Source organism: Marmota marmota, unplaced genomic scaffold, assembly GCF_001458135.2.
Source record: "Marmota marmota marmota unplaced genomic scaffold, marMar, whole genome shotgun sequence".
In the NCBI taxonomy this organism is placed as follows: domain Eukaryota; kingdom Metazoa; phylum Chordata; class Mammalia; order Rodentia; family Sciuridae; genus Marmota; species Marmota marmota.
Genome location: NW_026000240.1, coordinates 1,446,969 through 1,474,595, shown reverse-complemented (window position 1 = coordinate 1,474,595; position 27,627 = coordinate 1,446,969). Strand labels below are relative to the sequence as shown.

General features: G+C 34.5%; 1 protein-coding gene across 1 annotated transcript in view; it reads right to left on the bottom strand.

Moving 5' to 3' along the window:
• Window positions 1–746: 746 nt before the first annotated feature.
• The window catches only part of Pak2 (p21 (RAC1) activated kinase 2), a 74,676-nt gene continuing 47,795 nt past the window's right edge, over window positions 747–27,627 (bottom strand). The window contains exons 4-16 of the mRNA XM_015486826.2: window positions 26,650–26,750; window positions 26,141–26,288; window positions 24,451–24,482; window positions 23,994–24,101; window positions 22,137–22,269; window positions 20,022–20,085; window positions 18,254–18,302; window positions 17,653–17,765; window positions 16,283–16,400; window positions 13,178–13,277; window positions 10,498–10,694; window positions 5,017–5,154; window positions 747–4,572 (exon numbers count right to left, since the gene is read on the bottom strand). Of these exons, the coding sequence (XP_015342312.1) occupies window positions 4,486–4,572; window positions 5,017–5,154; window positions 10,498–10,694; window positions 13,178–13,277; window positions 16,283–16,400; window positions 17,653–17,765; window positions 18,254–18,302; window positions 20,022–20,085; window positions 22,137–22,269; window positions 23,994–24,101; window positions 24,451–24,482; window positions 26,141–26,288; window positions 26,650–26,750 (1,388 nt within the window). The 3' untranslated portion in view covers window positions 747–4,485. The remainder of the gene's footprint in view (window positions 4,573–5,016; window positions 5,155–10,497; window positions 10,695–13,177; window positions 13,278–16,282; window positions 16,401–17,652; window positions 17,766–18,253; window positions 18,303–20,021; window positions 20,086–22,136; window positions 22,270–23,993; window positions 24,102–24,450; window positions 24,483–26,140; window positions 26,289–26,649; window positions 26,751–27,627) is intronic.

Genomic DNA, 27,627 nt, shown 5'->3' with positions numbered 1-27,627 from the left:
GCTTGATAGTGACAAATATAAGAAGTTACTGCCTACACCTCTCACCCCAGCCTAAAAGTGTGTATATTGTATGCTTTTTAGTAATGAACCCTCAATAGTGCAGGTGTTACCATGTTAGAGAATCCGACCTCACAAACTAAATTTGTATGATTTCAAATAATTTTACCCTTTGTGCTTGTGGTACTGGGGGTCGAGGCCCCTGGGGTGCTCTGCAGCTGATCTACATTCCCAGCCCTTTTTCTTATTTTCAGAGAGTGTCTCACTAAGTGGTCCAAGCTATCCTCAAACTTGTGATCCTCCTACTTCAGCCTCCTGAGCTACTGGGACTATAGGTGTGTACTACCATAAAGTACTATATTCAGCCAGGCATGGTGGTGCATGCCTGTAATCCCTGTGGTTTGGAAGGCTGAGGAAGGAGTATTGCAAGTTTGAGGCTAGTCTTAGAGAATAGTAAGACACTGTCCCAAAATAAGATATTAAAAAGGGCTAGGAATGTAGCTCAGTGGTAAAGTGCCCCTAGAGCCCTGGTTTCAATTTGCAGTACACACACACACAAAAAAAAACCTCTTAAATGACTTCATACACACATTCAAAATGGTGCCATTACACCATTAAAAGCTTTCAAATATTTATTGCTAAAAATACCTGTAATCCAAAATATACTCTTTGGAAAACTTTTAGACTTTTAAACATTTATTATTTTTATACTATTCTGACCAAAAGAAAAAATGGAAGTTTAGAAAAGGTAAAAATGGACATTAAAAATGTTTATTTCTAGCCCTGAAAGAACAAAATTAAATGAAGTCTCCAATACAGCAGTTAATGTCAATGTAACAATTAAATATTGAATGGGATTAAATTAAAATAGAATGTCATATAATATTTGAAGATAAAACAGAAAAGACAACTACTTTCATTGAATTCCATTTCTACCTACAAAACAAGGGGTGTGTGTGGGGGGGGAAGCCAACACATTCCAACCAACAACGATGTAATTCTTTTTCTTATGAAAGTTTGTCAGGATTACCAGACATTTCTTTCTGCCTCTTGTCTTGGCAATGTTTTAAAATGGTGAATGATACAGACTTCAGTTCTTTCAAGGCCAGGCCACTGCTTCATTCTTCTTTCTAACACAAATACCTAACATAGCATCTGTGCCAATTTTCAATAAATGTGTTCAGTGAGAAAAATAGTGGGCATTTTGTACTCATGCTACGGAAAAGCTGATTTTAGCTGTTTAAGTATCCACTGACAGCATAGAGACAAGGAAGACAATTTTTTTATATTACTATGAAATCCCATTATAAAAGCCAAAAATTAGTATTCATCTGAATTTTAGATAGTCTATGACATTTGGAAATTTCACTGGATAGGCATCTCAGTATATTTAATAAGTTTTAGATTCCAAAAATTGATGTAAATTCCTTAAGCCTCTTTCCCCCCCCCCAACTATAGATATTGCCTAATCCCATCTAAAGTTATTCTGGCTAGAATACAGAATATACAAACAAACATGTATTTGAGTGAGCCCTACAGAGAAGTACTCATAGGTAGTTTAAACTCATTTGTTAAAGGCACAGTTTGTTTAGGACTGGTGGTTACTAGATAAAACTGAAGCAGTTCAATATTTATGTTGAAAGGCAGTGCATTCCTGCTTTGTGCCAGACACTTAACAAAGACCACCGTGCTATCCCTGGTTTCTTTACTTAACAATGAGAGTCGATGTTCATTATTTCTAGGTAGGGGGGAAAAAAATCAATATTTTTATAGTTTCCCAGTTTCAATTATCCCTAAAAGCAGCAAAAGGAACGAGAGAAGATAACTTTAGGACCAGAAAGTCTACAATGTAATAAATAAGTACTACAGTAATATTGTCCCAATAACACAAAAGGACTCCTACTGTACTTTTAGATTTAAATAGGAATTCTCATTTTAAAGTGATAACAAAAAGGGTAAATACAAAAGGTAATGATTAAAAAACATGAATCTTGATTCATATATAATTGTTCTTTCACGAGATCTGAAAATTTTAATTTAACTAATAAATCACAATTTTGTATTGCTTTTTAAGATTATTTTGTTTCAAATGACACATTTCAGAAGTAACCAAAATATATTTCTATTACAGGTTAGTTTACCCAGGTAAGTAAAAGGAAAGAATAAACCACAGTGCAGCTCCCTTAACCTAGGAGGCAGGTTTTAATGACAAAGTCCGTTGCCAGCAATGGACATGCAGGTAACCATCAAAGAAGTTGTACACAAATCCCAAATTGCTTCTATCAACGGAAAAGCCCTTTGTTGAGTCACAGCATAAAATGGGGGTGCTGGCACATATCCCATGACTGAGGATGAAAGTGCCTTCTTGAGTGGTCATGATGAGCAGTCTTATTCAGTCAGGTTCATTTTCTATTCATTAGTAGCATCTTCTTTATCATAATCCATCCAACTGTTTACAAAGAAGGTTCAAATTTGGAACTCAAGATGCATTGTAGCTTTCCTCAAAAAATAAACCAGCTTCTTTCTGTAATTTAGTGACAGCTATAGAAGACCAAATACAGTCCAGAGAAAAATGAAATCAAGAATCATACTGAAAACAGAGGCCATTAAGTGCTTTAGATGAGTTTCATTAATTATTTTACTCATTTTTCTGAAAACCTTCCTGTACTATCGATAAAAAGCCATTTCTCTTTATACCTGAATTTAACACAGATACAGTGGAAATAAAATGAAACCCTGCTAATTTTCCCAATATATTCCAAAACAGCAAAATTACTTTTATTCATGATTTGTACTATTGCAGGATATCAAACAGGTGTGAAGAGTTCATTGGGAGAAGATGGTGGGAACAAAATGCCAGAACCAACCACAGATTTTTCTCTGTATGTGGTTCCAGGCATGTCAGGATGGCCAATACCTCCTCCAAAAGCAAAACGGCAACAATAATAACAACAATGAAAAGAAGAAGAAAAGAAGGGAAGAGGAAAGACGGGGAACTCTAATATAATGCTAAAGGTCACAGACCTTTTATTAAATCTTTTTAAAAAAGCATTACTATCATTAAGCACATTTTTCTTCCTTTCTCCACTTTTTTACACGAATAGTTTCTACTTATTTGAAAAACAAAAACTAAAGTAACTCAACATCTCAAGTGATCCATATTAACAACTACTTTGTTATTTAAGTTCTCATAGATAATGAAACATTACTAATGAGTTGGGAGAACAGTGAACTTAATGACAAATCTTTACAGTTTACTGTTTGTTCATAAGTCTCATCTCTATAATATTGACATTTCTCTTTCATGATTTAAATTATTTTAGAACTCACTAAGGTTCAAGACTTTCACTTTTGTTTTTGCCCGCCCAAATGTAAGAGGGGAAAAAAGTTAACTTTTCAATTCTGAAAATTCGATGGTTATTATATTATTTGTTCCAGGGGTTGGGGGAGGGGTAAGTGTGGGGAGAGGTTAATTAAAAACAAAATAAAACAACTCCCCCAAACCCAAAATTGCAACATATACAGAAACTTATTTCCAAAATGAAGGGGAGAGAAGAGGGAAAGGAAAGGGGAAGGCAGTGGCACCAACCAAAGTCACGAGGCCCAAGTTGGAACAAGCACAAATCACTGTGGTTCCTAAAGCCAAGTCTAAAGAGGAAACAGGCAGAAAGGAAGACAAAACCGTAAGGAGGTACAGTTGATGGGATTCCTTTTTTTGTTTCAATGATTTTAGTTATAAATATAGATTATTAGTTTTCTTTCTATACATGTAACAAATGCCAAACTCACTACCATGAAATTTCTAAAACTGACTCTTTCACATTTGTTAAAAAAGGTAAAAATCACATACTTTTCTTCCTTGCTTCCTTCAGTTCAAGTTCTGAACTGAAATATTACATGTAACAGTAGCTGGTCGTAACTTCTACAAAAAGTTAAGCCATATCAGCCTCCTTTGCCAATATAAAGAGCTACATAATTTCTATCATACTTGCCTTCAATTTAGGCCTGAGAAGAACTTCTCAAAGCAACTCAGAAGGAGCAAGTCAAGGAAAGGAAAGGAAAAGTTATGAAGGAGAGAAATGAAGACCAGCAGATAAAACACTCTGAAAAACTCAAATCTGCCATTCAAGTATTGAAAATATCCCAAAGGAGACAACGAATGGGATCTATTATACCAAAGTCAGCAAAATAAAATGCAAATCTCAAGCATGATAAATGGCCTCGGTAGGCTGTCTGCTGAAAGATGTAAGGCTAGTGATTCAGTCCATTATTCCTTTTTGACCCTAAAAGAGGGATTCACTTGAAAGTCACAGTTCTCTTTTTGCAATTTTTTTCTTAGTTGTCTTCAGGGAATAGTAGTTTGTTTTTTCCTTCCATGTTATGCAGACCATCCATCTCTTTAAACACACAAAAGAGAAATAACTTTCATATATTAAAAAATTTCTTTTTAGAAAATGGAAAAAAGAATATGAAGCCCCATCAATGATGTTAACGGTTACTCTTCATTGCTTCTTTAGCTGCCATGATCAATGGTGTCAAGCTAGATAATGGTTTGGCCAGTTTCAGGAAGGGGTGCTGCCAGAAAGAGGGGAGAAAGAAGTGCATAAATGTTATCAATTTAGAAACAAAATATTTTCCTTCAACTAAGCCCTGAAGAGTACTTATGAATGCAATTTACTTAACACATATTTTAATACCTGCCCAAACCCCTCATAATCAGTATGTAACTTTCTCAATTGAAAACAGAGTTGTTTTTCTAATTTCCAAAAATCTACAGTTAAACAGCCCATAAATACAATCATGCCAGCATTGAATGGGCAAGATATTTGATAATATACAAAAACTTACTATCATGATACTAAACTTTTATTCCTGGCAGACAAAAACCCTAAAATGTAGCAGCTGCCTTACTAGCAGTGACCAATGAATAGTGAAATGTTATTAACACTATGAAAATTTTCTGTTGATTATTCAAAAAGAGTCAACATTTTCCAAAAAGGGCATAATTTCCAAATTTACCTGTAACAATTCTTTGGCTGAACCCCTTTTCTCGACATCCATTTCCAAACATCGATTTAAGAAATCTCGAAATATTGGGGAAAGTTTCTCTGGATTCTGAAGTTCTGGAGTTCCATTAGTTGCTATCAGGTATAAGGCCTAAAAATAGAACAACATCTGTGACATTCTACTTTTTTTATGGGAGGGGGTTGGTAACTGAGGAGTGTACCCAGGGTTGCTTTACCCGTAGGCTATATCCCTAAACCTTCTTTTTTATCTTTTTGGTACCAGGGATTGAATCCAGGCGCACTTAACCACTGAGCCATATCCCTTTTTATTTTTTTATTTTGAGAGAGGGTGTCTCACCAAATTGTTAAGCTGGCCTCAAACTTGTGATCTTTTTTTTTTTTTTTTTAGTTTTATTGATTTTATTTTTTTAAATGCACGACAGCAGAATGCATTACAATTCTTATTACACCCATAGAGTACAATTTTTCATATCTTTGTATATAGAGTATGTTCACACCAATTCATGCCTTTATACATGTACTTTTTTTTTGCATTACAATTCTTATTACACATATATACCCCAATTTTTCATATCTCTGTTTATATATAAAGTATGTTGACACCAATTTGAATCTTCATACATGTACTTTGGATACTGATGTCCATCACATTCCACCTGTGATCCTCCTCCTCCAGCCTCCTGGGTCACTGGGATTACAGGTGTGCAATCATCGGATACAGTATTTGCAACATTCTGAAGAAGGCTCAACAAAATTATAGTTTACTATAACTGGAACTCTTTGTGTGTGTGTGTTGGGGGGTGGGGTAGTACATTGAAACCCAGGGACTATGCATGCTGGGCAAGAACTTTACCACTGAACAACATCTCCAGCTCCTCTTTCTTTCTTTTTTTTTTTAAGTTTTCTTTTCAGTTGTTGATTTATTTTATTTATTTGTTTATATGTGGTGCTGAGAATTGAACCCAGTGCCTCATACATGCTAGGCAAGTCCTCTACCACTAAGCCACAACTGCAGCCCTCCAGCTCCTCTTAATTCTTCAAAGACAATTACCATAAATACTAACATGAGGTTATCATTATCTCCACCTGTTTGGATTTTGCATCCTCCCTCTTTCCCTTCCTTTTTGTTTTTACTGGTGTAGGAATTGAACGCAGGCATATGCTGGACAAGTAAGTGCTCTACCACTGAACTATACCCAGCCCTCTTTTTATTTTATTTTGAGATAGGGTATCTCTAAGTTGCCCAAGCAGGTCTCAAACTTAGAATCCTCCTGCCTCAGCCTCTCCAGAAGCTGAGATTACAGGTGTGTGCCACCAGGCCTGGCAGCTTCATCTTTTCTGTGTCAAACTATAAACTGCTTAAAAAACAAACAAAAAAACCCAAAAAACAACCCAACAACAACAAAACTGACGAACACTTTCAGCCACTCACTATACTTGGACAGCATCTAGCCTTTTTAGACTGAATTTCTTTGCTAAGCAATATGCACTTAAAGATCTTTCAGTTTAATATACCTATGCCACAGGCATATAATAAATTTTCCACATTCCTTCCCTCTAATAAATAAATAAATAGATAAGATAAAATTCTCTCATGTCTTTTTGTGGTCTCATAGCTCAGTTTTTTTTTTTTTTTAAATCAACGAATAACATTCTATTGTATGGATGTAATACATATATATCTGATTTTCTTTTATTTATTTTGTAGTGCTGAGGATGGAACCCAGGGCATGCTAGGCTTGTGCTCTACCACAGAGATAATGCACAGCCCTTACATTCACTTTTTGAAAGACATCAGAGTTACAGATTTGGCAATTATGAATAAAGATGCTATAAACATTTGTGTATACATTTTTATGTGGACATGTTCCAGTGCATTTGGATAAATACCTAGGAACACATTGCTGGGTTAAGTGGTAAGGTCATGTTCAGTTTTGCAGGAAAATGAAAAACTGTCTTCTGGAGTAGAGCATCCCACTAGCAATGAATGAGTGTTCCTGTGGCTCCATATCCTCACTCAATATTTGGTATTGTCAGATTTTTTGGACTTGAGCATTCTAACAGGTGAGCATTCTAACAGGTGAGGTATCTCATTGTTATTTTAATTTACCAATTCCCTAACTACCCGAATGTTTAGCTCTTTTCATACGTTTATTTGCTGCCTGTGTATCTTATTTTGCGCTCCCCCCACCCCCACTTTTTTTTTTTAAGTTCTTGGAAACTGAGGCCCTCACATATGTTAGGCAAAAGCTCTACCACTGAGCTACAATGTCGGCCCTAAAAATCTTCTAAAGGAAGTCCAATTTATTTCTTTCATGGATGGTCCTTTTAGTGTTGTACCTAAAAACACTGCCAAACCGAAGGTGAACCTAGATTTTTCTCCTGAATTAATTTTACTCTAAAATGTCATGCCTTGGATAGCAATTAATTTCAGGTTAAGATCAAAGACTGTTGGAAGCCTCCAAACCTCCAACAGAATGGATAGAGACAGAAGCCCATAAAACACTCTAGCTAAATATTACCACCCCCCCCCACCATCACCAGTACCCCACCCCTGCTCACAATCTTCTCACCATTTGAGATCAATCTCACTATATGCTTTACCTTCATTTATGTTAATGATCATAAGCAGCCCAGGACTCCCAGGCATCTCCCCAGTTTCTCCACTCTAATGCCCATGTGGCTCGGAATATTCTCTTTACTTTCACCAGCAGTGCTTTCTAGGGGTGATTTTTTTTCTCTCACAACTCTAGGTCTAGAGATGAAGCAAGTATCCTTTCAGCTTTTCGTTGCTCTTTGAAATCTTCATCATTCTTTTCCTCTACAACACAGGCTTTTGACTACAAATCTACCTTTCCCTGTTTTAAATACCCATAAACCTCAGGCCAGTCCCCCCTTATTCAACTTCAAGATGTTAGCTCTTTGCACTGTTATCTCTAACGTTATTTCTATCATGATTCATGGCGATTTCAATAGCTACACAGATGCATGTTATAGTTCCTCATCTTCTTCTCTTATGTGCTAGCCTTTCTCACCATATACATGTATGTCCTACCCTCCACAGGACAGATACCAGCAACTGCAATTCTTAATTGTTGTTGCACTCCACCTTCTATCTTTTGTATTCCTAGTACTCCAGGTCAGCAATCTTATGACTCCACTGGACCTTAAATCTCATAGGAATCTCAGTGTCCATCATTCCTTTCACATGTCACTTCCATGACCCTCTCCCACTCAACTTACAGCATTTATCTGATTAAATGTGGTTAAAACTGTGTATTCCTTTCTTGTATCCATGCAGCTGAATGTGGTGGGATAAACCACTTATCTACAATGATTGACATCACTTAAGATTGACATCCACTAAGCTCATATGGGCTCTTAGTGCTTTCAGCAATCATGCTAGATTTCCCTACTCCATTTTCTCTCCTACTCTCCTTTCCTGTTGTAAGACAAATACATTTAGTTGTCATGTCTCTTTAGATGCCCCTTGGCTGTGACAATTTCTCAGACTTTCCTTTTTTTGATGACTTTAGACAGTTTTGAGGAGTACTGATCAGGTGCTATATAATACTACTGAAATGTGTCTGACATTTTTTTTCATGGTTATATCAAAATATGGATTTTTGAGGAAAATCACAGAATTAACAGTGCCATTTTCTTTTCTTTTGCAGTACTAGGGACTGAACCCAGAGATGCAGAGTTACAGCCCCAGCCCTTTTTAAAAACTTAAAAATTGTGAGACAAGGTCTCACTAAAATTGCTGAGGCTGGCCTCCAACTTGCAACCCACCTGCCTCAGCCCCCCAGATAGCCAGGCCACCATGTCTGGCAACAGTATCATTTTCTCTGCATCATATTTAAGGTACATACTAGCAATATGAATTATTACTGCTGATGTTGACCTTATCACCTGGCCAAGGGCTTGTTAACTTTTTCCACTGTGAAGTTTCATTTCCCTTTCCATGCTGTATTCTCTGGAAGTCACTATGTGCAGTCCATACTTGAGTTATGCTCTACTTCCTGCAAAGTGGAGCATCCACATAAACTTTTAGGATTTGTCTGCAGGGATGATTGATCTGTCTCTTCTCCCACATTTATTTATTCAATCATTTATATCAGCATGGACTCACAGATGTTTATTTTAAATTTCAAATTATAATTCTTTACTACTTTATTTTGCTGTTCAAATTCTCCCAGCTTTGGTTATTAGGAGCTCCTTCACTGCCCCCTATGATACATTTCTCTCAATGTGCCCCCACCTCTTTCTTTGATAGTAGGGATTAAACTCAAATAATACTGCTATGAACACATTTGTGCAAGTTTTTTGTGGACATATGATTTTGTTACCTTTTTTTTTTTGGCAGTGCTGTGGATTGAACCCAGGCCTTGTGCATGCTTGGCACTCTAGCGTTGAGCTATATCTTCTACTCCATGGATATATGCTTTTAATTCTCTTGGATATATACCTAGTAGTGGAATTGCTGGGTCATATGGTAACTCAATATTAACTTCCTGAGGAACTGTCAAATTGTTTATAAAGCAGTATAACATTTTACATTGTCATCAGCAATATAAGAGGGTTCCAATCTTTTTTTTCATTTTTATTTTTTGTAGTACTAGGAATTGAACTCAGGAGTGTTCTACCTCAAAGGTATATCCACAGCCTTTTTGATTTTATTTTGAGACGGGGTTTTGCTATTGCCCAGGCTGGCCTCAAAATAGAAATCCTCCTCCCTTAGCCTCCCAAGTCCCTGGGATTACAGACAGATGTGTACCACTGTGCCTGGCCAACAATTCCAATTTTTCCACATTCTCACCAGTACTGATTATTGTCTGACATTAGGTAGAAAAAGGTATCCTCTGGTTTTAATTTATATTTAAATTATATTTCTTAATTAAAATTTAATTAAAATTAAAATAATTTTAATTTATATTTCCTTAATTGGGCCACACATGGTAATTTAAAAGGAGATGGGAGGATGGTTGAAATTCTTCACCTCAACTGCTAGAATATTTACTTATTCAAAGTCTACTCTGTTTGAAAATGGGCTTGAACACTGTCAGTTATAGAGTTTTCTCAGAGATATGGTTCTATTTCCCGCTTTTCTGAACCTTGGTGTACAGAGGCTGAAGTTCAAAGTTGATAACTTGATTTCTATTCTATATCCAGAAATGTGTAGGAAAAATACTTTAACTGTGTAGAAAAAGGCATCTAACTAGGGTACTTCATATTCTTACTTATACCATACAGAAACCATACAGCTGACTAATAAATACCTATAGTTTTAGCTAACACTTTCAGCTCTGTAACTCAGAAGCAGTATGACTTGTAGATACAAAGTAAGGGCAGAGATTAGGTTTTGTCAAGTTTCAATTCTAAATTCTTAACCAATGAACATCACAAGAAGTTTTAACTACACTTTAAGGAACAGTATTTTCTTACACTAAAGCTGGTGTTAAACTGGTCTTACCCTCAAAGGATTTTCATTGAGGTATGGAGGCTCTCCTTCGACCATCTCAATAGCCATGATACCCAGTGACCATATGTCAACTTTGGGGCCATAAGCTTTCCGTGTAACCACTTCTGGTGCCATCCAGTAAGGTGTTCCAACCATGGTACTGCGTTTACTCTGCTCAGGGGTGATCTGGGCACAAAAACCAAAGTCGGCTAAGAAACAAACAAACAAAAAAAACAACTAGAGTTAATAGCTTCTAGTGATGGTTTTATAAAAGAGTTCACTTCAGATGACACAATTACATTTTGACTGTTCATGCTTTTTTAAATCTTTGTTAAAAAAAGAATAATAAAGTAATCCAGAATGGGATTAAAATATGTTGATGATGTTATATACTGCCACTTTTTGCTTTTTGTTCCTACAACACAGTGTAAATTATTACGATGGCTTTTATTCTTAATAATAAATTCTATCCTAAAAAATTTAATAAAACTTAAAAAGTCCAAAGGGGAAGAGGGAATCACCAAAGGTGGACACCAAATCTAAATGCAGGCAATCAGGCAAGGGTCAACACTACTTTAGAATAAAATAAAGAGAAGCTAGAATCACTAAGCATACAACTTAGCAGACAGCTCAGAATTGAGGGCAATTGTATTGACAAGATACTCACTAGCATTAATCTACTCCAACTATCTCTACTATAACCAAGGAACAGAAAACTTACTTTAGTACCTGATGTTAATTTTGTAGAAAGGTCAGGATGAGAATTTATAATCTTTTCTTCCCTTCTACTGTTAAAGCCATTCAACTACTATGTAACTACTGGTATCAGGTCTGTAAACTTTAGACTGTTTTGTATTTGGATAAGAATGTATAATAGCTATGAATTGCTTGGTTTGCTTTTACTTAACTAGAATATTTTGTTAATTGTTTCTGTAAGAAATCCTTCCATACTGGAATATTTATCTGCCTCATTTTAAAAACCATAATATGTTACAGTATACAAAAATACCAAATTACCATTCACTTACTGTTTGACACTTAAGATAGTTTTAGTTTTTCTTTACAATGTTGCAGGGAATATCCTTTTATTAATTGTAATGCATATATTTAGTAATTCTATAGGAGTTAGATAAAATAATTATAATGAAAATGAGTGTTTATAAAAGCCAGGTACTGTTCCAAGTACCTTATAAAAATATCTAATTCTCATGATAAAGATTTTTTTTTGTATTTGGTTCAGAGTAATTGATTTTTTTTTTTTTTTTTTTTTGGACCAGGGCTTAACCACTGAGCCACATCCCTAGCCTTTTTAAAAATTTTATTTAGAGACAGGGTCTCCCTAAATTAAGTTGTTAAATTGCTAAGGCTGGCTTTGAACTTGCAATCCTCCTGCCTCAGTCTCCAGAGCCACTGGGATTACAGATGTAGGCTGCTGCATCCAGCTTAAATAATTTATTTTAAAATTTATTTATTTTCTTGTGGTGCCAGGGAATTAGTCACTGGAGAAATTAAACCCAGGGTTTTGGGCATACTAGGTAAGTGCTTTACCATGATCTATAATCCCAGACCCAGTTTTCTTTCTTTCTTTCTTTTTTTTTTTGCATGCAGTTTGGGTGGGGGGAGTTTAACCAAGGATTGAACTTAGGGCTGGTTAACCACTGAGCCACATCCCAAGTGCTTGTTATTTTTTTATTTTCAGACAAGGTCTCACTAAGTTGCTTAGGGACTTACTAACTTATTGAGCTGGCTGTGAACTTTCGATTCTCCTGCCTCAACCTCCCATGCCAGTAGAATTACAGGCATGCACCACTGTGCACAGCCCCAGGTATGTTTACTATTAAAATTATTCACATTTACAAATAGGGGAACCAAGGCATGTATATTTTTAGTTAATTTACCTAAGATCATTCATCTACTTAGTAGCAGTCACCACAAAACACTATCCAAAAAAGTCTAATTCCATTTTTATATGTCTCCACCAAAAATGTATGTGATTATCTACTTCTAATTTGTCCACTAAGATAATTTAAAGATAGAATCTTATATTTTGATGACCTAATTGAATAACCTTTAGAGGACACAGTTTAATAGCTCTGCTTGATTCCTCCAGAGGGCATGGCAGGAATTCCAAGATATAGACACAGAGGAAAAAAAGTTTACGATGTTTTTCATGACTCTACTGTGTCTCACACAGAAGAAAATTAGAAAAGTAGGATATTTTATTTGTCATCTCTGAGGTTACAGTCATATAGTTATATAGATTAGGCTATACTGTACAAAACTCAAGAGAATGCTGAAGAGTACAATGAGAAAAACCAGTCTAACAGATGGCAGAAACAAATACAAATTGATCTCTAAGACAGCATCAACACTAGGACAGGCTCAGGCACTGCTTCTTAGTCCTTTACATTTCTAACCTCCCAAAAAATCCTGAGATTGGTTCTATTATCTTCCTCAGTGAATAAATGAGAAAAGACACACAAAGAGATTAACTTGCCCAAATTATTAAGCAATTAGTAGCCAATCTGCTATTTAAACTCAGTCCAGTTCATAGTTCGTAATCTTTACCATTAAATTCCCCCCATATATTAATTATTTAAAATATTAACAGAAGAGATTTGTTTTAATTAAAAAAGCATAAAAGTATATTAAAAAATAATGAATGAATGTTTTTTCTTCATTTGTTACTCACTAAGTTTAACTGATCCTTCCATTCCCAAAAGTACATTGTCACTTTTGATGTCTCTGTGGATCACTTGATTGGCATGTAAAAACTCCAATGCCTGTAAACACTGAACAGAAGCAAACATATATCAATGAAATAGTCCCAAAAGGACTATCTTGCTAGTTCACATAGAGTAGTTATGTGTCTAGTATCCAGCTAAACACCCTGCAATACATTTACATTAACATTTATAAGAAAAAACATCCTCTCATATGCAAAGTTCTGAAAATAAAATACCTTAATTAGTAAGCAAGATCCCTTCCCACATTCTGATCTCTAGATATCTAGAGACATTATTAAATGATGTCTTATTAAGTCCTTTTTTTCCCCAATGATCTTTTTTTTTTTTTTTTTTTAAGGAAAAGGCCTTTCTTTGATGCCCAGGTTGGCCTCAAACATTCCTCCTGCTTCAGCTTCCTGAGCAGCTAAGACTGCAGACATCTGCCATGTGCCCAGGTAGGTCATCCATCACTGATTTCTTCTTCTTCTTCTTTTTTTTTTTTTTTTTGCAGTGCAGGAAATCAAACCTAGGGCATTGTGGATGCTACATAGATGCTACATATATAGTCTACTAATGAGCTACATCCCCAGTCTCTGACATGGATTTTTAAAACTTAGTCTTCAATGGTCTCTTTTATAAAATGATGGATGAGTCCATATAACTTCTAGGCCTTTTCAAGTTTAAATCCCTAGTAGTACACAGTACTTGGTCAATAAACATAAGTTCTTTAGAAATTATTTCCAGAGTAGAGAATAAACTTGTGATTATTTGCACTTGAAACCTGAGGTACTCAGAAGTCTAATCAATGCGAGCCACTAGGACAAGCAGGTAAGATTCAGGGTAGTCTGGTTGCATTCAGGGGTTCATTAAGGTAATGTACTATGTCTTCATCATTTCTTCTATGGTGGATTTTATGTCATGCTATATCCACAGCCTAATACTAACAATGAAGGAATATGGCTAGAGGTAGAGAGCTCAGTGGTAGAGCACTTGCCTAGCATGTCCGAGGCCCTAGGTCTGATCCCCAAAACTGAAATAAAACTAAACAAAACAAACACATAAACCAAAAACACTATTAAAAATAAATAATAAAACAAAGTTATTGTGTCCATCTACAACTAAACTTTTTTTTTTTTTAAATTAGGATAAATTCCTCCCTTCCTTAAACACAAGAATGAAATTTTAAATATTTCTTTGTCCCATAGTTTTTCGTTGTTGTTTTGTTTTGGGTTTTTTGGGTACTGAGGATTGAACCCAGGGGTACTCAACCACTGAGTCACATCTCCAGCCCTTTTTTTTATATTTTATTTAGAGACAGTGTCTTGCTGAGTTGCTAAGTGCCTCACTAAGTTGCTGAGGCTGGCTTTCAACTCGCAATCCTCCTGCCTCAGTCTCCTCAGCCACTGGGATTACAGGCACATACCACCATGCATGGCACCGCCATAGTTTTTTAATATAAACTGAGACAATAAATTATTATACTTGGGAAAAGTTAGATGTATTTTTATTCTTATTCCCATCAGAGTAGAACAACAAATAAAGTCTGCACATTATTTGTAACTATTAAAAGTCTCATTCAAAATATTCTACTATTATACAAAGAAAAAACAGATAATAATGGTCATGTTATTTTTTACTAGGCATTTAATTGGATTCTGGAAAAGAATAAAACCACAGAAAAATATTCATACAAATAAGTAGAAATTAACTTGTCATATTTTAAAAACTTTGATACATAAAAGAACACCCAAGTGAATGCAGTTAGAACAACTCCTAAAATTATTAACTATGAAAAAAATTGTGAGAAACAAATAAAGTATAAATAAATTCTTATTAAATTTTTATTAGTTTTTAAGTGATACTCTGTTAAGGGATATAACTATGTTCAGAACTATGAAAGAGTTCTTATTTCCTTAATCACTCAGGTGGGACACCACTCAGAATTAAATTTTCAAAGAATATTACCTTAATAAAAATAATTCTCCATGTATTACACAAAGTTTATAATTCACTGTGTATTACACAATAGTCCCTCATAAACTTTTATAATTTTGTCATTTATGACAATGATCTCTGTGACATCAGGACAAAGTACTATCAGTTTCAATGACAATGAAACCATTAACCTAAGTCTTCTCTATTAAAAAAAAAAAAGCGACAGACAGATGAAACACTTGCTTTTGCTTAGACTTAGGCAATTTGGAAAATTCTACTAGCTTAAGCAAACAGTACATCTATAAATTCATTAATAAATATGAAGAAACAACCAATTTCTTCACCTTCAGTGAGCTCAATAAAGCTAGAAGCAGACTTAGTGATATTAAAGGTAATCACATTATCTTGTTTGGTCTGTGATAGTTCTAGTTCCCAATTTGGTGGGTGGGGAGCACAAGGAGGGATACCAGGGCACTTTACTACTTTACTTTAACCCAGAGGTACTTTACTACTAGGCTACAAACCTAGCCCTTTTTATTTTTTATTTTGAGACAGGGTCTCACTAAGTTGCTTAGAACTTGCTAAGTTGCTGAGCCTGACTTTGTACTTATGATCCTCCTGTCTCTGCCTCCTGAGTCACTGGGATTATAGGCATGCACCACCACACCTGACTGAGTGGCATATTTTTAATAGCACCTACCCTGTCTGGGTGATAAACTATTGTGATGACTATAAAGAGATTTGAAGATGAACCTAGTTCTTCAAAGACCTTAACCAGGCATGTGTGTAACCCCAGCTACACCAGAAATGGAGTTACAAGGACCACAAATTTGAGGCCAGCCTAGGCAAGTTCTGAGACTGTCTCGATATAAAAAAATAAAAAGGGGATGCAGCTCAGTGATAAAGGGCCCCTGAGTTCAATCATCAGTACCCCCCCAAAATTAAAAAGGGCCTAAATTTCATTCCCAAGGTAACTTACACCTAAAGGGCTGAAACTCTCATTTGAGATGAAACAGTATGGGATAACTTGCAGAGAATGTGTACAATCAAAATTCCCGGTGCAGAAAAACTTTCCTTTAATTTATCTCTTGCTGACCACACATGACCCTTCTTTATCCCAAAGAAAGCAAACTCACCTCTCTGCACACAGCAGCAATCTGCGCCTCATCCATGCAGGTTTCTGTTACAACATCAGTAAGTGACCCACCAGCAAGGTACTCCATTACTACAAACAATTCATCTCCTACCAGGTAACTAAAAACAGAACATATAAAACATGTATTTTTATTTTTCTAAGCATATTACACTCTAGGTTCAAGATTTCAAGTGTTACGCACCATAATAATAAAACTAAAGAGCTGATCATTTGAGAGCTAAGAAGAAAACTGAAAAGTTACTATGTAAGAGCACAAAAAAATAACTGAGGGTCATTATGATTTTTAAGTCATAGTTTACCCATAATAGTAGTCTAGGTGTATACATAACCAAAATAACCCTAACGTAAGGATTATTGATCTTGTTTTGCAGACACAGGGACAAAGGCTTGGAGAGGTTATGTAACTCAGACAGTAAGTGACAGAGTCAGCATCTAAAGTCAAGTTCTAATGATTTCAAAGCCTATGGCTTATCTTAACGAGCATTATATGATGACTTGAAATACTATTTTAAAAAGCAGAGAAATGTACCTGAAAAGTTTATTTTCACGAACACAGACCCCATAATTAAGGCTAAAGTCTCAAAATATATTATCATTTCTCCATCCTCAACAAACTTACATATGGAAGAAAATCACCTGTAACTCTAATACGACACTAGTATCATATTTTTACTAGTTGTCTTTCATTCATACAAGTGAATCACTTTTTAAAAAATTGAATAATATACCTAATTTTCCATTCTGTTTTGTTTTTTTGTTTTTGTTTTTGTTTTTTTAACATCAATGTCTGGGGCTGGGGTTTAGCTCAGTGGTTGAGCACTTGCCTTGCGTGCCTGAGGTACTGGGTTCGATCCTCAGCACCACATTAAAAAAAAAAAAAGTAAAACAAAGATATCATGTTCATCTACAACTAAAAAAATGTTTTAAAAAAAAACACATCAATATCTGAACTACATGCACTTTTCATAAACATACAATTTGCCCACAAAGAACAGCATTTGAAATAAAAACTGATCTAAAAGTTTAAGAATTGTGTGCTAGTCACCTCTGTGGGTTAAGACATGAATCCCAATTGACCATTCCTTAATGTTTCAGCTTCTGATCATTTGCACGAATATACACACCATCAGCAAAGTCCTTCATTTAGCTGCCTTCTCTCTCTTGCCAAGTAATATCCTTGTAGCAAAATGACCTTCTAACTTGGAATATGCTATTTTCACCTCTCCTCTTTCTCTCTTAAGTTTATTTCTCGGTATTGACACTTCAAAGTGGATAGCCTCCATCAAACCATGAGACTACAAATTTCCATATTTTTATCCCCATATTTAAAAGAACCTCAAACATATTTACCTGTCTAAGAAGTTAACTATGTTGGGATTCTTTAATTCTTTCATCACCAAAATCTCATTAATGATCAGTTCCTTCTTTGGCTGTTTCTGTAAATTAATCTGTTTGATAGCAACCTATAAGGGAAATAGAATTGGAGAAAAAAAAATCAATGGTTTCCCTAATTATCTTAGAAAGTAACAAACACCAACCAGTTAATAATTTATAGTAACACACAATATTACATAGTAAGATTTAACGGACAAACAAGTAGTATTTTCACTTGCACACTGCCTATGCACAGTGTTATACACTATATGGACCCTAAATATGTTCAGATTTATCCTGAAGTTGATTAACCAACCTAAGGTCAATACAGTGCCAGGAATTAACCCTCTTTTCACTCCAACCTGGGAAAATATTTTTTTTTAAATATTTGCTTATTCATGACATAATTCCTTCTCTGTTCCCCTTAATGTAAGAATGGCTATAAAATGACATAGATTCATTCTTACAACATATCTAACTTAAAAAATATATTCCTACTGATTATGCTTAGCTTTATCTAGTATTTCTCCTACACAAAAAGCTAATATAACATCTAGAAGTATGAAAAAGTTGCTACCTCCTGTCCCAGAGCCACATCAGTAGCAGTAAAAACTGTACCAGAAGCCCTAGGGGAGAAAAGACACAATTAGAATTAAGGTTTCGAATCACTGCCATTTATAATATCCAAAGACTAAAATTTTTTACCCTTCTTACAATTGAAAAAGGATGAAAGAACACTTAAGATTCAACATCTTAAGAACCAAAAGAAAAAAAAAGAGGAAAAGAGGAGGCCATCTTTCTGGACAAAACTTTTACTTTGAAATATTTCAGGCCTACAAAAATATAGGGAAAAAAAGAAATAAAAAAAATAACAAATATTCATGAATACAATTCCCTGCTTAAGAAACAAAGAACTGCAAATAAACTTGAAAATTCTCAGTAAGCCTTTTCCTTCAGCATTCTCCCTCCACCCAATGGTAACCTGTCCTTTTTATTTATCCTGTATTAGATGAGCATCGTTTCCATGCATTTTTATATACTATGACGTTTCAGTTTATGTATTTCTCTGCAATTTGCTTTTTTAAAATTCACCTGGCTGGGTGTGGTGGCACACACCTGTAAAAGGGCTAGGGATGTAGCTCAGTAGTAAAGTGCCTCTGGGCTCAATCCCCAGAACCATAAATAAATGAATAAACAAACAAACAAATATATTCAACTGGATTTGTGATACCTATCCATATACATAGGTATTAGTCTTATTCATTATTAATTATTCAATATATAACATCTATATGTTCAAAATATTAAGATGATTTTCAATTTATTATTATTAAAATCAGTGCTGAATTGAATTTAGTTGTTAAAAAGAAATTCAAAAGGAAGTTTCCAAAAATTCTCATTCTAAATCCCACCAGTTATTTCTAAATCCACAGAACATTTTGTAGAGATTAGTAACATTAAAAATTCAAGATGTTGGGGCTGGGGATGTGGCTCAAGCGGTAAAGCGCTCGCCTGGCATGCGCGGAGCACTGGGTTCAATCCTCAGCATCACATAAAAATAAAGATGTTGTGTCCACCGGGGGAAAAAAAAAATTCAAGATGTTCATTTGCTTTCAAGCAATAGAGGAAAGAGCTTAATTAGTATAGTTTAAAAACAAATTACTAAACAAAATCTGATTGGCAGACTCAAAGATCAATACTCAATGATATGATTCAAAAACATTCATTCATTCATTTATTTATTTATTTTTAATTTTATTTTTTAATTTTAGTACTGGGGATTGAACCCAGGGGTGCCTTACCACTGAGCTTACTCCCAGTTCTTTTTATCTTAGGATCTAACTAAATTGCTGAAACTGGCTAAAAACTTGAAACCCTCCTAACTCAGCCTTCTGAGTTACATTATAGGTGTGCACCACCATGCCCAGATAAATGTGTGGGTTTTTGCTTTGCTTTGCTTTTGTTTTTGCATTGCCAGAAATCAAACCCAGGACCTCATGTATCCTAGACAAGCACTCTACATGGAACTACATACCCAGCCCCAAATGAATGTTTTTATGGCCTATAATCCTGCAATAAAATTGTCTTTTAAATATGTTATGGACAACTTTTCCATCTAATAATCCCTTACCATCTATGAGAGATAATATTTAATAAGAAACAATAATGTAAAGTCATTGCTGACATGTAGGGTTTTTTTAACAATTACATTATGTATTTACACAAATCCCCTAGGGTACCACTCATAGAATACAGTGAACGCTCAATGTCAGGGGGAAAAGAGAGATCATGCTGAATACCCAGTAAATAGTGAATATTATGACAATACAATCATAAACACTTACCCCTGTCCAATTTTTTCATATCTTGTATATTTTTTCTTAGGATCACCTATGCTCACAATAGTTCCTATTTTAAACAAAAACAACATTGAAAGCTCAGTTGAACATTTTAAACACAAATTAATTTTGGTATAATTATTTCTTTTAATAAACTCTGATTTTAAAACACTGGTTTTCAAACACATCAAATTTCAACAATAATTTTTTTCAAACAAAACACTGAAGAAACTTAGTAAAAAAAAGCAAAAAGGTATTCGAAACAAGAATACACATACTCTCCATTAGGTTAGGACTCCTAACTAAATACTTTCTCAAAAATCATGACATTCCAGAACAACCAATTGTTCTAGTCTGCCTGAGATTTAAGGGGATTCTCAGGATATACAGCTTTACAAATGGCAATTTCAGCTGAGGCAAAAGAATCATAAACTCGAGATCAGTCTTGGAAACTCAGTGAGACCCTGTCTCAAAACAAAAAATAAAAAGGTTGGGGTGTAGCTCGGTGGTAAAGCACCGCTGGGTTCAACCCCCAGGACCCAAAACAAACAAAAACTTGGTAATTCCTGGGAAATTGGTCACTCTACTTTTCTACCACACTGCATATATTACACACAGTGATAAGTTATGAAACTACTTACTATCAGTAATAATAAATGAATGATATCCAAATGAAATAACCCTAAATGGCTTTTCTGACTATTTCAGTATATCTTCTTTTAATATATTTAGGAAATCACCTACTACTAATATGAACTAATTATGTATGTATTTTAGGAATGTTCAAAGTCATAATTAAGAAAAGATCAAAACTTAAATTCTATGACCAGTAAGTCAAAACATAAGAAAATCACATTAAATTTTCACTTAGTTAAAATAAAAGAAGACAGGGACATATCAGGAAACTCACATACATAATCTTATATAGGTACTCAATTTCAAGTTAGCCACTTAAGTTCAAGCCAAGAAGCTAAGGGCAAAAAGATAGGGGATGTGATAACTAAAGGTCACAAATGAATAGCCACAACTATTATTCTAGTTCATTTTTTTAAAGCAGCAGCCCTCCTAAGTAAGATAAGGTCTATTATATACATAAATATCTATAGGATACCACAGTCAAAGCAGTTTTATATTGGAAAGTACTAAGGAATCGAGAATAAATTAATGTAGAACATGTGATTATAACAACCTGTCTTTACAGTATTTTTCCTTGATCCTTCTATGTCACATGTTCTTTCTAACTATAGTTACTGGAGCCTTGTAATCCCCTTCCTGGAACTGTTACATTATTTGTAATGCTTGATTCAGGCCACTGATAGTTATTAAAATTAAAAGGGAGAAGTGTTTTTCCCTTGAATATATTTTATGACTACACATTCTATTTTGAAAAGCTATAGGTTTGGACAAATATATACAACCTCTTTCGATAAGGTTTGCAACTGTGTCCATGTTCATATCCTTAAGATTTGGCCCACAGAAAAGAAGTACTGCTCTCAAAGGGACTGACTTCACTATCAATACATAATATGTTTCAACAAACAAACTGAATATTACTTTGCCTTCACATTTTTTTTTTTTTTTTTGGCAGGGAAGTACTGAGGGTTGAATCCTGGGGCACTTCTTATATTTTATTTTGAGACAGGGTCTCACTAAGTTACTCAGACTGGTCTTGAACTTGAAATCCTCTGCAATCTCCTGCTAGGATTATAGTCATGTGCCACCATGCCCAGCTCACTACATTTTAATTGAAGCACCTATTTCTGTAAAAAAACAATTTTTCTTTCTGCCTTGAGGCAAAATAATAAGCATATATTACAATCCAACTGGGTCTTTTTTTTTTTGCAGTGATAGGGATAGAATCCAGGACCTTACTTACACTAGGCTAGTGCTCTACTACTGAGCTATATCCCCAGACTTGGGTCATATGTTTTAAGAAAATTAATAAATTAATTACATAATAACATAAGGTGGGGGTTGTGGTTCAATGGTAGAGCACTTGCCTAGCATGTATGAGGCACTGGGTTCAATCCTTAGCACTACAAAAAAATAAATAAAATGAAGTTACTGTCCATCTACAAAATATTTGTTTTTATAAAATAATGTAAAATATAGGTAACATACTTAATTTCTCCATAATCTCTTCATCTGTCATCTTTGTCTTCTTTTTCTGTTTGTCTGAAGATTTGGCACCACTGTCGACATTGGAATCACCAACAGGTGCAGGAATGGGGTCAATTACAGACCGTGTATAAATCTGCAGAGATATAGTTCATTACTGAGATTTGAAAAAAAAAATATTTTCAGATATTCTTACCGGAACACTAATTTTTTACACAAAACTGTTATCTCTTTTTGTTCTAAAGAATGCAATATTTTCAGACTACAAAAAAACATGTATTGAAAAAAAGTGTGAAACATTTTTCTTTGCCATAGAATAAATTTATTTAAAAGTATATCTAGCAGCCAGGCACAGTGGCACAAGCCTGTAATACTAAGGACTTACGAGGCTGAGACAGAAGGATTCCAAGTTCAAAGTTAGCCTCAGCAACTCAGTGAGGCACTAAGCAACTTAGTGAGACCCTGTCTCAAAATAAAAAGTTAAAAAAGGGGCTCGGAATGTGACTCAGTGGTCAGATGCCCCTGAGTTCAATCCACAACACCAAAAAACTATAACTAGCAAAACAGTAGGTCCATGAATAAAATTTATGTGTACCTAGATCTAAAATAGTAAAATGGGCTGGGGGTGTAGCTCAGTGGTACAGTGAGTGCTTGCCTAGCACTTGTGAGGTACTGTGTTTGATCTTCAGCATGACATAAAAATAAATAAATAAAATAAAAGCATCTACAACTAAAAATATTTTTTAAAGTTAAAAAAAATAAAATAGTATAACAACATAGTAAAAAAAGCAGCTCAGTTTAAAAATGTTTTTAATAAAAAAGATGAATAAAATGCAAAAGAATAAAACTTTGTTGTTGAAATAACTATTACTAATTTCTATAAAACATTTTACACAAATATAATACCTACTCTCCCGTTCATTTCAAAGAGCCAGTTGTAAGGATTATTGAAAACTCAGCCATCTGTCATGAGATGGGATCCAATGGCAGTTCTCGAAGCCACCACATCACAGTCCAGCCCCCTTAGTAGTTCTTTCCCTGGCTCCATCTGAGCTCATTACTGCTGAAATTCTCCCTCAGCTGGGGAGGAATTTCACTCTCAACTGTCTTTAGAATGCCATCAAGGCTTTGAGAGAAATGTCAAAATGAGAAATAAAGTACATAATCTGGGGAAGAGGAAAGATCTAAGTTTTAGATAGAAGAGTTACCCACATTATGAAACAGAGAAAAAAACAGATAAATGGATGACCTCTCTGGGAAAGAGGGCAAAACATGGAAAGAAAAAACCCAGGGGCTGGGGCTGGGGGGCTCAGTGGTAGAGCACCTGCCTCACATGAGTGAGGTATTGGGTTCGATCATCAGCACCACATAAAAATAAAAAAATAAATGAAGATATTGTGTTCATTTACAACTAAAAAAATTAAACAATAATTAATTTAAAAACCCAGTGAAGGGGCTGGGGATGTGGCTCAAGCGGTAACGCGCTCGCCTGGCATGCGCAGGGCGCTGGGTTTGATCCTTAGCACCATATAAAAATAAAATAAAAGATGTTGTATCCACCGAAAAACTGAAAAATAAATATTAAAAACATTCTCTCTCTAAAAAAAAAGATAAAACCCAGTGAATTAAATATTCTAATTTTAAAGCAGCCATTAGATTTTTATTTTTCAAAAAAGTAGTTTTTGATGAGTACTCTTTAAGTAAAACTCTTAATTCAATCTTAAATTAATTTTCTCATACTAAAATATTTTAAACTTGAAGGCTTTTTGAAATAATTACTGAAAGTCAAATGCAAATAGCTGTTTTTAGAAACACATACATACACAGATGCACACACCAGGTCATTAGCCAATCACTCACTGATTTCGTATGATCTGGTCGTGGGGCAATGACAGGAGGCGCGGCCTCTTCATCATCATCATCTTCCTCTGTTACTACTGCTGATGTTTCTGACCCCTTGGTGTTAAGCTGTGTTCATAACAGGAGCAAAGGAAGACAAGCCAGTATAATAAAAAGGTTAAAATGTGACCATCTCTCTTTTTTTAAACATACTTCAAGAAGTTGTTTTTTCAATAGCTAATTTTTAAATTTTTAAACCTTACTGCTTCCAATATAATCAATTAAAGAGTAAAGGTGATTTCATGAAATATGGAAAAATAAGTATATGAAATAAACATATGATAAATATTCTTGAGTACTATTTACAAACATAGTAGTTATTTACCTCTGATGGCTGAATTTATTTTAAAAAGCAAAATAAAAATTTGGTTTTGGTAACCTAAATTAGAATAAGAACAATAAGAAATCATGAACTTACTGCTGGTGTTCCAGAAGGGAAGCCATCCTTCTCTGAATATGAAAAAAGAAAAGTATGTTAGCAATTCAAGAAAGAAAACTTTTATATGACAAAAAGAAAAATAATATAAAAGAGGAGCAAGTGAAATTTCTTAACCTGATTTCATTTTAAGTTGAATTACCTCCTGAGAAAAATGACAATAACAGTAATATAAATAATAATTTTTACAGAACTCAGCTAATAACTCTCAAATCTTAATGAAACCTCAAAAATACTTTTTTAAAACACATGAATTGATACTTAAAATGGGTGAATTTTATTGTAAGCAAATTATACTTTTTAAGTGAAGTTATTAAAATGTAAGGAAAACTATGACTATCAATCTATTTTAAAAATAAAACATTTAGGGGCTGAAGCTGAGGCTATGGCTCAGTGGTAGAGTGTTCGCCTGGTGTGTGTACGTCACTGAGTTCAATTCTCAGCACCGCATAAATAAAACAAAAGGCTATCGACAACTAAAAAAAATAAAATAAAACATTTCTTGTTTAAGACAGTTTCTCCAAAGAATAGCCTACCAAGGAACAAGGGATATAAAACCATCATTCAAACATGGCAACTGCGAAAAGCAGATTTTTTAATATAAGTTTTGTTTCTTTTTAAAAATGCAACTTACTGTTTGACACAAAAGTTCTAGGTAAAAGTCTGAACTTTTAGTAAGGATATACCAGATTAAAGTAAAACAGATCAAGATTAATATTACTTGCAAAGAAGTCTACTTCTTTTTTGAACATAGCCTTTATCTCTGTGATGATATAAACATATTAAATACAGTTAACTCAAACCACATATGATTTTTACATAATTACATTATTTTTAAAAACTAGATATATGACTTTAGAGACAGAGAAACATATTAAATAAAAATAATATCCTGGGGGGTGTAAATGGCAAAATCTACATGAGAGAAACAGGACAAATGATTTGCATCTTCTAAAGTACAATGCAAGGAAGAGAAAGCAGGAGAACCAGCATGGGGAAGGGGAGTCTAACTAAATCCCAAAAGACATTCTAGGGACCGCTCAACCAACTGCACCATGTGGACTTGATTCTGATGCTGATTTAAACAAACTATTTTTAAAAATCCAGTATATTCCAATTCTTACCCACTGATATTCTAATTCTGAGGTATAAACCTTTTAGTTATAATGTTTATTTTTATGTATTTACATTTTTTATTTATTTCAATTTTTGAGTAGAAAACCATTTTTTACTTCAAGGTCTATGCATTTATATAGCAAAACTTCTTTCCATGCCACTGACAATAAACATATCTCTAGCATAAAGATGTCTATAAATCTACATCTTTTCCTTCTAAACTGAAAATCATTTAAAGCAGTGAGGAGGAAAAAACCCCAAGTACATGTAACAACAAATAACACTATCACATTTAATTATAATGTATAAAAAAATCTGGAAAAAATTTAAAACATCCAGTTCCATTTCTAACAAACTATGACAGTAATGTAATCCTCAGCTCCAGATGATGTTCAAGAGCCACCGGATAGTTAACAAAAAGCAGATTCAATACAGAAGAAAGCAGGGACAAGAAATACAGCTTAGCCTTTTATTTTTCCAGAAATAATCTTTTTATCTAGCAGTGCTTTACAATTTTCCATGTGATTCAGTCTTTTACCACCATCTGATGTCTTACCAGGAGGAGTAAAACTGAGATATTTCTGCTTTACTGTGTTGGAGTCATAGAACTTTAAGACATCTAGCACAGCTTGAGGATTCTTCTTTTGCTCTAGTTTGGTGATATTGGAGGTCTGTAACAATCGAGCCCACTGCTCTGGCATGCCCTAACAAAAAGAGATTCAGAAATGAGTTGTGGTTTGAATTGCTCTAATAAAATTAATTTTCAAAGATAAATATCAAAATACATAAAACAAACCAATACACATACTTTTAGATTTGAGTAAATTCTAACTGGTCTAGTTTTCTAAAGGTCTACTTTTCCTATATTTATTCTGCATAATTATAACTAATAGGCTCAGCTCCCCTAGGGGAAAAAACACACACTACTGCTAACACTTATAAGAAAATAAGAACTAATAATTAACTTGTGGGCAGAAAAGTTAACTTCGAAGTTAATACCACAGGAAAAAGTTTGAGTGATGTTCTAGTGCTATAATAAACAAAGTCTAACGAGGTAAAACTTACAGTAAATTCTCCAGTAACAGCATCAAAGCCAACATGGATGGTGTGCTCAAAATCAGACGGAGGCGAAATCTCTGGCCGTTCCTTTTCTTTCTTTTTACTTCCTAGAAGGCATTCAGAAAAAAGAAAAAAAGTATTTAAACAAGGTTAATAAAGGCACTTATAATCATATGTTGACATTTTTCCTAAAACAGATTAGGAATAAAGTTATTCAAGGAAAGACAATTTCCTTAAAATACTGTCTGAGCAGAAACCAGTAAATGAGGTAAAGTAACCTATACTGTTGTAAAGATGTGGGGACCTGACAAACAGTTTGGAGACCACTTCTTTATAGCACAAACTTAATCCCTCCTTCTTACTTAACAACTGCTGTATTTTAAAACTAGCCAGTTTTGGAATGATCCTACTCTTGTACTTTATGTAACATTTATACCCCACACCTATCAATTACATTCTCTGTAAATTCAAACACATTAGTTCCCTTTCTCCCTCCCCAAATTCCTCTGCTTGAATCTGCAGCTGATATATGTGTAGGTCTATTTCTGAATGTCCTGCTCTGTTACAATGACCTGCTTATCCACACCTTTATGTCAACACCAGTCTGCCTCAATTTCTGTCATTTTTAATAAGCACTTTACGTACACAGTGTATTCATCATCCTGTCTTTGTTCTCCTCTTTTTCTTCTTCTAATTCAAAACTACTTGGATATTTTAGGTCTGCCTCATTTCCATATGAATTTTAGAATAATCTTGTTAAATTTCTATAAGAAGCCTGCTGGGATTTTGATTGAAACTGTCTGAATCTATAGAACAATTTAGAAAGAATTGATTTCTTAACACTGAGTTTTCTCATCCATGACAACAGCGAATCTCTCCATTAGTCAGGACTTTTTGAATTTCTCTCAGAAATGTTTTACAGCGTCACAGTTTACAGAGTACAGATCTATCACAGCTTTTGTCACATTTCTGCCACGGTACTTC